This window comes from Paramisgurnus dabryanus, chromosome 3 (genome assembly GCF_030506205.2).
Source record: "Paramisgurnus dabryanus chromosome 3, PD_genome_1.1, whole genome shotgun sequence".
Taxonomy (NCBI): Eukaryota; Metazoa; Chordata; class Actinopteri; order Cypriniformes; family Cobitidae; genus Paramisgurnus; species Paramisgurnus dabryanus.
This window is the reverse complement of record NC_133339.1, coordinates 48,445,358-48,460,955: the sequence shown is the minus strand read 5'-3', so window position 1 is coordinate 48,460,955 and position 15,598 is coordinate 48,445,358. Positions and strand designations below refer to the sequence as shown.

The following is a 15,598-nucleotide window of genomic DNA, read 5'->3' as shown; positions in this document are numbered from 1 at the left end:
ATATTATGTTAACGAGTAGACTAGTTTTCCAAGTTACTCATCTAATTTTAGTCTTCAAGAGTGATAATAACTTTTTCATTGCTATTTGGTCAGACTTAAAATGTATTGACTTAGTGGCTATGTTTATGCATCTGGCCACAGGTAATGGTACAGATTGTTGTGGTCTTCCAACAATTAATTGTATATATTGTTCCACTTCCTGAATAACATACTGTATGTCACCTTTAATCTCATAGTCCATTTTTTATCAGATTATCAAATTAAGTTTTCTTTTTTGTTTCCTTGGCAGTTTATAACATTTCCAGGAATTCACTTTTGAAAATGTACTGAATACAGACATAGACGGATACTGTATAGCTAGATACAGTCTTGTTCAAAATAATAGCAGTACAATGTGACTAACCAGAATAATCAAGGTTTTTAGTATATTTTTTATTGCTACGTGGCAAACAAGTTACCAGTAGGTTCAGTAGATTCTTAGAAAACAAACGAGACCCAGCATTCATGATATGGACGCTCTTAAGGCTGTGCAATTGGGCAATTAGTTGAAAGGGGTGTGTTCAAAAAAATAGCAGTGTCTACCTTTGACTGTACAAACTCAAAACTATTTTGTACAAACATTTTTTTTTTTCTGGGATTTAGCAATCCTGTGAATCACTAAACTAATATTTAGTTGTATGACCACAGTTTTTTAAAACTGCTTGACATCTGTGTGGCATGGAGTCAACCAACTTGTGGCACCTCTCAGCTGTTATTCCACTCCATGATTCTTTAACAATTCATTCACATTTCTTGGTTTTGCTTCAGAAACAGCATTTTTGATATCACCCCACAAGTTCTCAATTGGATTAAGGTCTGGAGATTGGGCTGGCCACTCCATAACATTAATTTTGTTGGTTTGGAACCAAGACTTTGCCCGTTTACTAGTGTGTTTTGGGTCATTGTCTTGTTGAAACAACCATTTCAAGGGCATGTCCTCTTCAGCATAGGGCAACATGACCTCTTCAAGTATTTTAACATATGCAAACTGATCCATGATCCCTGGTATGCGATAAATAGGCCCAACACCATAGCAGGAGAAACATGCCCATATCATGATGCTTGCACCTCCATGCTTCACTGTGTACTGTGGCTTGAATTCAGAGTTTGGGGGTCGTCTCACAAACTGCCTGTGGCCCTTGGACCCAAAAAAAACAATTTTACTCTCATCAGTCCAAAAAATTTTCCTCCATTTCTCTTTAGGCCAGTTGATGTGTTCTTTGGCAAATTGTAACCTCTTTTGCACATGCCTTTTTTTAACAGAGGGACTTTGCGGGGGATTCTTGAAAATAGATTAGCTTCACACAGACGTCTTCTAACTGTCACAGTACTTACAGGTAACTCCAGACTGTCTTTGATCATCCTGGAGGTGATCATTGGCTGAGCCTTTGCCATTCTGGTTATTCTTCTATCGATTTTGATGGTTGTCTTCCGTTTTCTTCCACGTCTCTCTGGTTTTGCTCTCCATTTTAAGGCATTGGAGATCATTTTAGCTGAACAGCCTATCATTTTTTGCACCTCTTTATAGGTTTTCCCCTCTCCAATCAACGTTTTAATCAAAGTACGCTGTTCTTCTGAACAATGTCTTGAACGACCCATTTTCCTCAGCTTTCAAATGCATGTTCAACAAGTGTTGGCTTCATCCTTAAATAGGGGCCACCTGATTCACACCTGTTTCTTCACAAAATTGATGACCTCAGTGATTGAATGCCACACTGCTATTTTTTTGAACACACCCCTTTCAACTAATTTAACTAATTGCCCAATTACACAGCCTTTAGAGCGTGCATATCATGAATGCTGGGTCTCATTTGTTTTCTGAGAATCTACTGAACCTACTGGTAACTTGTTTGCCACGTAGCAATAAAAAAATATACTAAAAACCTTGATTATTCTGGTTAGTCACATTGTACTGCTATTATTTTGAACAAGACTGTACATAGATTAGACAGATATAGTGCACGAGTTATCAGCCATCTAGAGTGTATCACGGAAGTTCTTGCTCTGTACTTATTGAATACGCATACGTAGTCTTGAGTGTATCACGGACGTTCTTGCTCTGTACTTATTGAATACGCATACGTAGTCTTGTGTGTATCACGGACGTTCTTGCTCTGTACTTATTGAATACGCATACGTAGTCTTGAGTGTATCACGGACGTTCTTGCTCTGTACTTATTGAATACGCATACGTAGTCTTGAGTGTATCACGGACGTTCTTGCTCTGTACTTATTGAATACGCATACGTAGTCTTGAGTGTATCACGGACGTTCTTGCTCTGTACTTATTGAATACGCATACGTAGTCTTGAGTGTATCACGGACGTTCTTGCTCTGTACTTATTGAATACGCATACGTAGTCTTGAGTGTATCACGGACGTTCTTGCTCTGTACTTATTGAATACGCATACGTAGTCTTGAGTGTATCACGGACGTTCTTGCTCTGTACTTATTGAATACGCATACGTAGTCTTGTGTGTATCACAGACGTTCTTGCTCTGTACTTATTGAATACGCATACGTAGTCTTGAGTGTATCACGGACGTTCTTGCTCTGTACTTATTGAATACGCATACGTAGTCTTGAGTGTATCACGGACGTTCTTGCTCTGTACTTATTGAATACGCATACGTAGTCTTGAGTGTATCACGGACGTTCTTGCTCTGTACTTATTGAATACGCATACGTAGTCTTGAGTGTATCACGGACGTTCTTGCTCTGAACTTATTTAATACGCATGTATGTGTATCACGGACGTTCTTGCTCTGAACTTACAGTTTTTTTTTGCGATTACTTACACACTAAAATTAAAATTTCCCCCAATTATCAATATTTGTTAAACATTACACAGTGATTTCCAAAACACTAAACACAGTTGTATATATCAGACACATAAGTATATCAGGATGTCTCTTCCTTGCACTATTGCTAAATTGTAGACACAAAAATCAGGTTTCCCCTGTCTTTAACCAAAATGGTCAAAAGAAGAGTTTGGGTGAGAGGAAGAGTACACAGAGGAGGAGGAGGTAGAGGAAGAGGCTGAGGAATACCTGAAGCAGAAAGCGAACGTGCACTAAGAAGAAGAGGACCAAACTTATCAAATGAGATTCATGCAACACTAGTGGACTATGTTGTGAACCATGGATTGACGCTGAGGGATGCTGGACTTAGAGTTCAGCCAAATCTTAGCAGATATACAGTGGCAAAGGGCATAATTCTTCTTAACAAAGAGTAACATTAATGACATCCAAAAAATCTTATCTCAAAATTTCTTAGATATATCATGATATTTAAGACAAATAAGGTAAGACACCTTTTGCCTTCCTCCACTGCACTTCTTCCACTGACCTCTTGACCCAGGAAAAACTTCAAAGAGCTGATGCATTGTTCCAAAATAAAAGTGCTTTGGGTAGGGTAACACCAATGACATAAATTTGTGGGACAAATCTTTATTTGATATTATTCATATTAATAGTGTATTTTTACCATTTCGGTGTTGTAGTAAATTCATACAGGGTCAAAGGTAAATGTAAATTAGATTTGTATTATAAAAAACATGGTTTTACATAATAAGTACACAGTTTAACTTCCATGTATGATCAAAGGAACAGTGCAATTTTCAGGACCAGACATTTAAAAAAAAGTTTAAAGGGTGATATCAAAAATGCTGTTTCTGAAGCAAAACCGGCGGGGGGTGCCACAAGTTGGTTGACTCCATGCCACACAGATGTCAAGCAGTTTTAAAAAACTGTGGTCATACAACTAAATATTAGTTTAGTGATTCACAGGATTGCTAAATCCCAGAAAAAAAAATGTTTGTACAAAATTTTTTTTTGAGTTTGTACAGTCAAAGGTAGAAACTGCTATTTTTTTGAACACACCCCTTTCAACTAATTGCCCAATTGCACAGCCTTCATGAATGCTGGGTCTCATTTGTTTTCTGAGAATCTACTGAACCTACTGGTAACTTGTTTGCCACGTAGCAATAAAAAAATATACTAAAAACCTTGATTATTCTGGTTAGTCACATTGTACTGCTATTATTTTGAACAAGACTGTACACATACACATACACATACATACATACATACACACACACACACACACACACACACACACACACACACACACACACACACACACACACACACACACACACACACACACACACACACACACACACACACACACACACACACACACACACTCTGGTTTCCATGTTTTATGGGGACATTCCATAGAACGTAATGCATTTTATACCGTACAAACTGTATATTCTATTCCCCTTACCTACCCCATTCCCTAACCCCAACCATCACAGAAACCCTTCTACTACTTCACATTTTCAATAAACATCATTCTGTTTGATTTATAAGCTTGTTTCCTCATGGGGACATCAAAATGTCCCCACAAGGTCACAAAAACACTGGTATTCCTATCTTTGTGGGGACACTTGGTCCCCACAACGTGATAATTACCAGGTACACACACACACACGCACGCACGCACGCACACACACACACACACACACACACACACACACACATACACTCACCTAAAGGATTATTAGGAACACCTGTTCAATTTCTCATTAATGCAATTATCTAATCAACCAATCACATGGCAGTTGCTTCAATGCATTTAGGGGTCTGGCCCTTGTCAAGACAATAGCCGTTTCTCAATGCCAAGTACGCCAAACTCGGACTTGTGTCCTTCGTAGTTCGAACTTGCAAGTTCAGACTCGGAAGAACGGACTCCTGACGCGAAATGCATTCTGGGAAACTTTGCTGTCATAAGTCCACACAAGTCTCCTCTGATGCATCCTCAATAAAATGGGCGGATCAAGAACACATCCGGGGATTTTATGTGAACTTGAGCTTGATGCGAACTTTGATTTGGAACAGTACTTGGTCCACGACTGATGACGTTTCACAAGTCCACAAGAACACAAGTACAGACAAGAACGCATATTGAGAAATGGCCAATCTCCTGAACTCCAAACTGAATGTCAGAATGGGAAAGAACAGTGATTTAAGCAATTTTGAGCGTGGCATGGTTGTTAGTGCCAAACGGGCCGGTCTGAGTATTTCACAATCTGCTCAGTTACTGGGATTTTCACGCACAACCATTTCTAGGGTTTACAAAGAATTGTGTGAAAAAGGAAAAACATCCAGTATGCGGCAGTCCTGTGGGCGAAAATGCCTTGTTGAGGCTAGAGGACAGAGAAGAATGGGCCGACTGATTCAAGCTGATAGTAGAACAACTTTGACTGAAATAACCACTTGTTACAACCGATGTATACTGAGCAGCATTTGTGAAGCCACAACATGCACAACCTTAAGGCGGATGGGCTACAACAGCAGGAGACCCCTCCAGGTACCACTCATCTCCACTACAAATAGGCTACAATTAGCAAAAGCTCACCAAAATTGGACAGTTGAAGACTGGAAAAATGTTGCCTGTTCTGATGAGTCTCGATTTCTGTTGAGACATTCAGATGGTAGAGTCAGAATTTGGCGTAAACAGAATGAGAAAATGGATCCATCATGCCTTGTTACCACTGTGCAGGCTGGTGGTGGTGGTGTTATGGTGTGGGGGATGTTTTCTTAGCACACTTTAGGCCCCTTAGTGCCAATTGGGCATTGTTTAAATGTCACGGCCTACCTGAGCATTGTTTCTGACCATGACCATCCTCTGATGGCTACTTCCAGCAGAATAATGCACCATGTCTCAAAGCTCAAATCATTTTAAATTGGTTTTTTGAACATGACAATGAGTTCACTGTACTAAAATGGCCCCCTCAGTCACCAGATCTCAACCCAATAGAGCGTCATTGGGATGTGGTGGAACAGGAGCTTTGTGTCCTGGATGTGCATCCCACAAATCTCCATCAACTGCAAGATGCTATCCTATCAATATGGGCCAACATTTCTAAAGAATGCTTTCAGCACCTTGTTGAATCAATGCCACGTAGAATTAAGGCAGTTCTGAAGGCAAAAGGGGGTCTAACACAGTATTAGTATGGTGTTCCTAATAATCCTTTAGGTGAGTGTATGTGTGTGTATACTGTATGAAGAGTTTCGTTGCAAAACAAGATAACTCCGTTTTTTTAATTTTTCAGAAATCTCGCTTTTTGGTGGTGCATTCCAATTAATATCAATTCAACCGCAGTTGGTTTGTTTTGATTTAAACCTTCATAACTCAAAAAATACAACTAAGTTGCACCATTAAACAAAATAATAACATGATAACATAATAATAAACATGTTTTAACAAAAATGTTAAAAACGGATTTATCTCGTTTTGCAACAAAACTCTTCTTATATATAAAACATTCTGTGTGCCAAAAATGTGTATAGAAATACATAAATAAAAAGTAAAAAATAAAAGTTGATACTTTTGACAAAATTATTATTTCTGCATTTGTTTATGTATTTCTATGTGAGTATTAATTAATTTAATGACACATACTTGTCATCCTCCACAAGACAGAAAAAACATAGTTAGAAAGGTAAGTGCATTTTGTTAAAATATACTTAGAGACCATGATTTTTCAGAAAAAGAAAGACATTGAAGACAGTCTAGAAGCCTACTGTCAGCTTGATGTTGATGCTGTGAGAAAGCACACAATACTACTGTTTTATCTCATAATTTAAGACAGAACATATTTTATTTATTCATTGTTTCATTTACTGGTTATGTCTTAAGTCAGGTAAAATGTTAGTCATGCTATAACATACATAAAGTCAGTGGTCTACACTGAGGAAGAACCTTACAAATTCAGCACCAATGATAATCAGATTTGGCATTCATTTGCTAAGCATTCAGTTATAGTAATATGCAGCCGACAACAATAATAAATAATGTAGAACATTTCTCAAAGTCTTTAAAACAATGAACTGACTTTAACGTCACTGAAACAAACCTGGATGGATAAATTAAGAGTCCATTGTTTACATTCTCAAATAAATATAAAAATATATTTTTGTGATCATTAACAAACATGTAATTGTCTCAAATTGGAAAATATGATAATGAAAGTTGTTTACTGAGAGAAATGTATAACACATTTAAAATGGATAGAGGTTAAGTAAAACTGAAATTCTTTAAATTATATTTTGTGGAAAGCACAAGAGCTACACCATTATATTTTTGCCGCACATTTATCTAACATCTGATTGTGCGCGCTGGAGCCCCAAAACACAATGCTGACCAAGAAGCATAGCATTCATATCACTCTGCAAGTCTTAACAGGTTTTGGAAACTTGCGGTGCTAGTGGCACTCAATGTAGCAGGCAAAACTAAACTTCATTCTGAAATACTGAAATGATGCAATTTGTTAAAAAATGCAACACTACAGTTTTTATTATACACAAAAATCCTTTTTTTCAGGACAGACTTCTCCATGAACAAATGTTCATGCTATGATCTTGTTGTCTGTTTGTTTTTTGCCTGTTTCATTTGAATTATTTTCCAAAGACAAATCTTTTGTTTTCTGTCCTGTTCATAACAACAGTTTTTCTTGAATAATCCATCACTTTCCTAGTAACCTACACAATACACTGATTCAGAAAGACAACATCCGCTTATACGCTTATAAGGGCAATAACATTTAACTCAAAAACATTGCAAAATGGCCCTGAATTACATTGTTCCTGGTACTGATCCTGGTTAAGTAGCACATGGTTAGGATAATACAATAATCAAACACATACATCAAATAGTTATTAGGTTAGTTATTGTTAGACTGGCTGTTAAACTACGTTAATAGTTACATAAAGTAGTTACATACTAGTTCCATAAAACACTGTGAAAATGCTGGCGTAACATTTAGGTAGCACCATCTAGGCATCTGTTTAACAGCCTACTATCCTTAAAACTTGAAATCCTATGAACCACTTAAGTCTATTTAACTAATCCACAATTTCTAATCAAATTCACCTTATATCTATATCAAAACATTCTAGTGGTGACCTAAAAACATTAGCTTGAGAAACAAAATTTGAATACAGTGATTGAAAATAAATGATAAAATAAATAAAATCTCCATCCTGAAATGAAAAATCAAAATAAATAAAAACAAAACAAAAAATACTGACCTAAAGTGCATAGTTTCACAGCCGTGTAATACATAAGCAACAACTTAAAGTGCGAGAACTTGTGCAAGCAAACTTCTGCCTTACTTCTCAAACAAACAAACTATACATACAAAAACCACATGAGGAAGTCAAGCTTTCTTACTATATCTTTAGAATATCAGATTATTGAAGTAAAGATCTTATTCAGACAATTTGTATAACTAATGAACTAGTATTGCTCGGATACAAAAACCACTGAAATCACATGCAGTATTTTCTTTATGATACGATGAAAACTTTAACCTTTCTTGTGTGATTTCTAGATCCTCTGAATAAATGACTACACTACTGGATCCAAAGTAAATACAGTCCATCTGTATAACTATTTATTTTTGTTTTTTTATGGGGTCACATATCATCCCAAAACCATTTTTTTGCATTTCAACATACTTTACGACATCAAGTTAGTTCCTAAACTGTGTTAGTAAAAATTATTCTCTTGTGTTATACGTTTACGTCCTGTCCTTCTACAGAGAGCTAGTCCTACCAAAAATAATAAGGTGATTGTAAACCAACAGCGCAGATGTAATCAGGTGGCTGGTATGGCTATTTTTCAGAGGTCCACATATTTCATATTAACCAATCATTTGGATGTAACCTACACAGGAAATAACAGCACATTTTAAAACTATAGTTGAACTACACTTGCATTGGGTTTTAAATGTTTGTATGTTGTGTATAGGCACAGGTGATATAGTGCAATCAACACATTAACAAACTTTAAATATGTAAGACCTTAGTCTAGTTTTTCAACATGTCCTTTCTCCAACTACATCTGGTAGTTTAGAGACCTAGATTTGAACCTTTAATACTTCCATCTCCAATTCAGCAGAGCTTTAAACTAATTGTGCTAGATTCAAAGCTCTGTTCTCACTAAGGTCCTCTTTGGTTTTCTGAATGCAGGTGAAGATCTCTTTAAACAGGGCTTTGTATTCTGGCTGATGAAGCTCATCTGCAGGGCAGATGGTCTCTGTTGTGGTCGTTGCGACTGTTAAGAGACTCCTGCGACGTGGCGTGTCAACGGTGGGCGTTTGTACGGCTTTGTGGCTGAGGCTTTCTGCCCCTTGCTGGCAGCGACGTAGCAGTTCGTCATATTTCACCTGCAGTGCACTGTACTGGGCATCCACTTCATTTAGCAACGAGATCCCACGCTGCTTCACTGCTTGGGCTCGGCGTATACACGTGCGCTCGTGTCCGCGGCGGATATCGTCAGCTCGCGCTCCTCGGACGTAGCTCTCGCTGCTGCAGCGTCGTCTGCCCTGAGAAAACTCTGAGGACTCCTCCTCTTCCTCTTGCCCCGCCCCCACCCTTTCCTCTAGGGCAAAGAAAACGGTATCGGGTAGCAGAGTGTCTGTTGGTCTTGATGACTCAGAGCGCCACAGCTGGCGTAGCTCCTCCACCTCGGCCTCTAGCTCTGCCTGTCGACAGCGTGCGGCTTCTTGAAGGTTCAAGCGCTTCTCCAGAACGCTATTCTCTTGCACCGTCAGCTCCATCTCCTGCTCAGCCTCAACGCGCCGGGCACGCTCCGCTGCCAGCTGTGCCTTCAATGTTTTAAGGGTGTGTTGCAGGGTGGAGGTGTCCTCTTCTAATCCTCTGTCAACCAGTGTGGGCCAGGACCTTTCCTCACGAAGACTCTCAGAGCTATGAGACAAAAAGATACTGTTGTGAAGGTTCTGTTCTTCTTGAAAAATGTTTAAACAGCAACATTACACACAAACTAAAATTGAAACAGTGAAAAAGCATAATAGGAACTCTAAAATAGACTTTGGGGGAATAATGGTACATTATGATGCTTTTAAATACACAGTTTGCTTTTCAGAAATAAATATAAGGGAAACTTTCACTAGACCTGTTGCAAACTGTTTACTACTAGTTTCATGTCAGAGTCTTCAACAGATATGGATTAGAGATTATTGGATTATGGTCAAGCCAGATTATGAAGTCTGGCATTGAAAGCGCTTAATATGAGTTTGTAATAATAATGACATGCCCAGTCAACACGTATACATTAACACCAACAGGACAAATGAGCAGATCAGAAGGGTCACACGGTGAAGTCCACTTAATTTACAGCATTTCTTTAAGAGCTGGAAAGCTTTAGTATAATTTTGTAGTATGCCATTTTAAACATTTCCAAGACTGTCAATCGACAGTCTATACAGTATATACTGTATATAGAGCAAAAGTCTCTTTGTTAAAATAAAAATTTTTAAAGACATAAAAATCCTGTATTTTCAAGTCGTATTCTAATAAAGAAACTTGGAAATAATTATACATGGTCATTATGCCATTGCAAAAACAGCAAATCTAATGGTGGCCTAATACTTTTGCACAGTACTTACTTTTGCACTGTATTAACAATAAAATGTCATTTTGTTAACTGATTTAACCTGAACCTTCTTAGTTTCTTAGTAACCTTCTTTTTGTGCTCAAAAACCTCGAATATTGAGTGTGTTTGCATGCATAGAATAAGCATATAACTATCACCTGTACTATATAACTAAACCTGTTTTCATGCGTTTACATGCAAATCAATAAACCGGCTATGCAGACAACTGCGTTTACAAAGAACTTGGGGTACATTGAGGGGTGGTTTCCCAGACAGGGATTATCTTAAGCCTGGACTAGGCATTAGTTTAATTATTAAATATAACTAGGTTTAACAAACATGCCTTACTAATAACATTACTTGTGTGCATTTTTGTGAGCACTGATGTATTTTAAGATATGTCAGTGCAAGTTGTTTTCAGTTTGGACAGCTATTACATTTATTTTAATCTAGGACTAGACTAATCTCTGTCCGGGAAACCGCCCCATACTCTATACTGCTATACTGTTGTATCTCTTCTCATGTCTGCAGAACCTGTAAATGTAACATGAGCTTTTATTTTCACAGTGCCATTTATGGACGTTTTCCTGATAAAAGAAAACAGTTTAAATGACCCCACACATTGTCAGTTTATTTAAGCATAATGGGTGTAAGACTGTGCATGTAAGCGCACTCATTATCATTGCTGATGCAAAGCAGGTCGAACAATAGAAGCCACAAAAGTATTATTACTTTAGAATGATGTTTTGATGCGATTTAGCTCCAAGACTCACCTATCTTGTTGGAGATCATATATTTCCTTTAGGCAGGACATGCTCTGGGCAACAAGGCTGCGGCGAGCGTTTGCAAAATCTCTCCTGGATTGGGACGTCTTTAGCTCACCCACCTGCTTCTGTAGGTTCTCCATTTGAGTCTGCAACCCATCTATTGTCTCAGTGAGACTGCAGATAAAAGACAAATAAAGAGATGCAAGTTTTAGGCCAACAGCCAGCACACACAAACACACATTTTAAAATAAAGGTTCTCTTCACAGTGATGCCGTAGAAGAATCTTTTTGGCTTCCACAAAGAACAATTTAGTCAAAGGTTCTTTAAAGGACAATATTCATCGGACGCATGTGCGTTGTCGCGGTTGCGTGTCTGGATGGACTTTTGGTCTCCATTTGTTTAATGGTCTGGCAAGTGGCTAAACTGAAGTCTGGGACAATATACCTCATCGAAAATAACAAATGTTTTGGTTTCGTAAAGATAAGGGGAGACAGCGATCATGGATCAACGCTATGTGAAGGGAGGTTTGGCAGTCGTTCTGTAGTTAACATTGTATATGTTATAAAGTACACATTTTACACAGTAAAGTTAGGTCTTTGATGCGCTTTAGCTATGATTTAAACTAAGGTAATCTACTTGTTGTTGATTTTCCTTGTTAGCAGAAATAAACTACTCTAAAAGGACTCTAAAAGTTTACCAGACGTTACGTTTGTTTCGTGAAAGCTGTTTAGGTTGTTAATGCTGAAACCATCTATATATTTTTATCATCCAAAGAACCTTTTATCACCTAAAAGACTCTTTTGGGAAACAGAAAGCTTCTTCAGATGTTAAAGGTGCTTTAAAGAACCATTTACAAAGAAAAGGTTCTTCATTGGCATCTTGAGTGCACCTCTGTTCTGGTGCAGGGAGAAAAGGACTTCGCCTTACCTCTGGATTCTGCGCTGGGCTGTGCGGTTCTCCTGCACCAGCCTTTGGTTGCTTTTCTCTAGGTCTCGTGCTGCAAGATCCAGCTGCTCATAAACCTTAACATGTTGGTCATTCATCTGCCGAAGGAGGTCCACCTGCTTGGTCAGGTACTGGGAGAGGCAAAACAGACACAATGCTTAAACCGAAATATTATCGTACAGATTAAAAGTGCATTAATCAAAATATACATTGAGAGGTGTATGTCTACACATGGCAAATGTAAAAGGAAATTACAGCAATGCCTACTACTTGCACTTTTGAGATTTTTTATGATCTAATCATACACTTAAGCTTCTCATCAAATAATGTCAAATCAAATGTTAATACATTTATTGCTTTTATATGGGGAATGAAAAGCTATAAACAGGGGATAAGAAATGATTCAGACTGTGTAAATATGCTTTTCTTTGGGGCGAATAAAGTCTGATATCGGGTAAGTGTCACACGAGCCGCTTCAGCACCATAAACTGTATAAAACATGGACGCACGTCACCTGTAGCTTTTCAAATCCTTGTGTTTCGGGAAGAGAGTGAAATCTGGAGCTACAAAAATTTACGATATGTGAAAAATACATTTTAACCATAAACCACGCGAACACATTGTATTATACCAAATACACAAAATAACATTGTGTTTTTCAGCAATGAAATTGGTGCTCTTTAAAAAAAACTTGCACTGGCAGATCTTAAAATAAGCCAGTGCCATTGATTTGTCCTAAGTCATGTTTATTAAAGATGCTTAAACATCTTAATTTAACTAAGGCCTAGTCCTCCTGGCTTTAACGAAGCCTTGTCTGTAAAACCAGGCCTATATTCACTTTTAAATGTAATATTTCAGAGCTTGCCACAATAGCAAGTGTAGAAGTGTAGAATTATATTTTGTTAAATACGATCCAATTTCATGTAGACGGTTTCAAGTTACAAGGAAATTTCACAACCGAATAACTATGTAACTTGGTTTCAACACAAGCAACGGACGTGTAACTCTATGCCGCAGTTGACAAAATCATTCTGATCAGTAACAAACAAAAATAGAAAATAAAAAAAATAGTAGCATAGGGTTTGTAATGCATATTACTGTTTTTCATTATGAAATATTTTGCATATCATAACATGCAAATTAGTTTTAAAGCCAGGAACAAGTGAATGTGGCTTCATGGAAACGAGCTGGTGAGGTCACAGCTTCCTGAATTTTTGTGTTGAAAGTTATTTGTGCAATCTGATCAAATTGGGTCAAAACATAGAAATGTAAAATTTATAGCTAATACATCCACAATATACACACTATACAGTATACTGCAGAAAAAGTAAGAGTGTATGTGCAGTATTAGTTAAATACTTCACGTAAGACTGTGCTGCCTTGCCAAACAGGACGCTATAAACACAGTTAACCTCTTATACAAATACTAAGCCTCATACCAGACAGAGTTAGAAATAGCAATAGCTCCTTAAGAGTCCTAAGGTCGGGGAGGAAAGAGGATTTCACAGGAAATCTTCCACTGTTTACGCATTTCCCGTCAGAGGATAGATCAGCCAAGCTCATGCGAGTACAATAAGTGACATTGAAACTTACAGTCAAATGTTTGATCAGTTTTTGCGTCATTATTAGGTAGTGGATTGATAACATAGCTCGTACACTGCAAAAAATTGAGTTACTTAGTATTTTTGTCTTTTTTTCAGCACAAATGTGTTAACATTCCTAAATCAAGATGCATTTTCTTGAAGAGCAAAATGATCCAAGAAAATAAGTCTAGTTTTAAGACAAAAATATCAGAATGAAGTGATTTTGTGCTTTAAAAAAAATCTGCCAATTAGGCAAGAAATAAATCTTGAAATAAGTTTAATTTTTTCTTAGTTAGGACAAATGTTCTTATCCCATTGGCAGATTTTTTAGTTTTTGCTTGTTTAGGCAACAATTTTACTTAAATTTGATATTTTAAATATTGATACTGAAAACAAGACAAAAATACTTAGAAAATAACAATGTCTGCGCATGAAGCAACATTGCAGCTGTGCCACAGCGACACAGCTAACTGATGAGGTCCAGTGGATTTTGTGAGCTTTGAGGGAAACATCACCTCAATTTCCTGCAGCTGTTCCTGATTGGTAGAGTACATCTGCTGAAGGCCTTGCTCCAGTTCATGGTTCCTATCCAACAGTGTCTTACCCAGCTCAGCGGCCAAATGGAGATCTGTCTCAAACATCCACAGAAAAGGCAGAACAGTAAACACTGAGCAGTCATGGGTACATAAAGACTTCTGTGCCAACTGTGGTATGAAGAAGTAAAACAAGAACAACTCGCTCTAACAGTCCTAGTCCTCATAAGCAAGTGAATCATATCAACAACAGAGTTTCTTACAATGGTGTCATTTCTAGGTAACTTTTTGGTGACAAAAACACCAAAACAACAGTTTCTACATGCAATACCGAGTGACTGAAAGTGCATGGAGCCACAATCCTAAAATTATAACATCTAGCATGTAATTAAAAGTATGCTCAGTAAGGTAAGTTTCGGACATTTTATAAGAGTAACACAATATAAGAACACTAAGAAGATTAGCCAGGAAATAAGTTAAATAAAAATAATGAAACCATGATTTCTCATACCAAACTTTCATTAATGTATATGAAATTTAAACAAAGCAACAAATAAATGATACAATAAATAAACAAAAATACATGTTACACCTTGTGATACGTCACAATTCCCTCAAAACATCTTATCAGATAATACATCCTTTATGTTTTAGTATGTTTTATTAAACGTTTGAACTGTATCACGTCAGAGCATGACGTCAAGAGTGCGCATTTAAAGGGTTTATGGGTGTGACATTTATACAGAAAACTAAAACACTACCGCATCGCCACCCCATATGCTTTTATTAAGACATTTCTCTTAATATGATGAAACTGACATTTACTCACAAAAATTTCTCATGAACTCAGAAAATTTTAAATAAATCAGATGTTATTTAGGAATGCGTCTCCTATGCAAATAATTACATTTAATTTTTACATTTTTAAGTAGAAGCATCCATTTTCACTTCAACAAAAATATAAACTCAAGTTGTTGCCTTTTATCAATCTTACCGTGCTCCAAATCCTTCCTGCTATACCACAGCTCCTCTTCATTGTGAGCAAATCCCTCTTCTACTATCACGTCCGTCAGCATCTTTACTCCGGTTAAAGCTTCAGACCAACAGAAATCGCACGTTTGTTTCCTTTTCCCGTTTATTTTAAGACATGCCTTTCTCTGGTGAATAAACACCGATTAATAACCTGGCCGGACGTTTGGCGATTTTAGTCCCTAGCGGTGCGGACCGGTGTCTACGACAACGTGGCAGGCTCAGAGGTGGAGA

The 15,598-nt window shown here is 37.5% G+C and overlaps 1 protein-coding gene across 1 annotated transcript; it reads right to left on the bottom strand.

The window, feature by feature from the left end:
- Positions 1-6,678: 6,678 nt before the first annotated feature.
- On the bottom strand, positions 6,679-15,582 carry cdr2a (cerebellar degeneration-related protein 2a). The gene is made up of 5 exons (XM_065269192.2): positions 15,330-15,582; positions 14,318-14,430; positions 12,202-12,350; positions 11,281-11,448; positions 6,679-9,819 (listed from the first exon to the last, which is right to left on the bottom strand). The coding sequence occupies exons 1-5, from the start codon at positions 15,409-15,411 to the stop codon at positions 9,015-9,017; spliced, it is 1,317 nt and encodes a 438-aa protein (XP_065125264.1). The 5' UTR covers positions 15,412-15,582; the 3' UTR covers positions 6,679-9,014.
- Between the last annotated feature and the right edge of the window lie 16 nt (positions 15,583-15,598).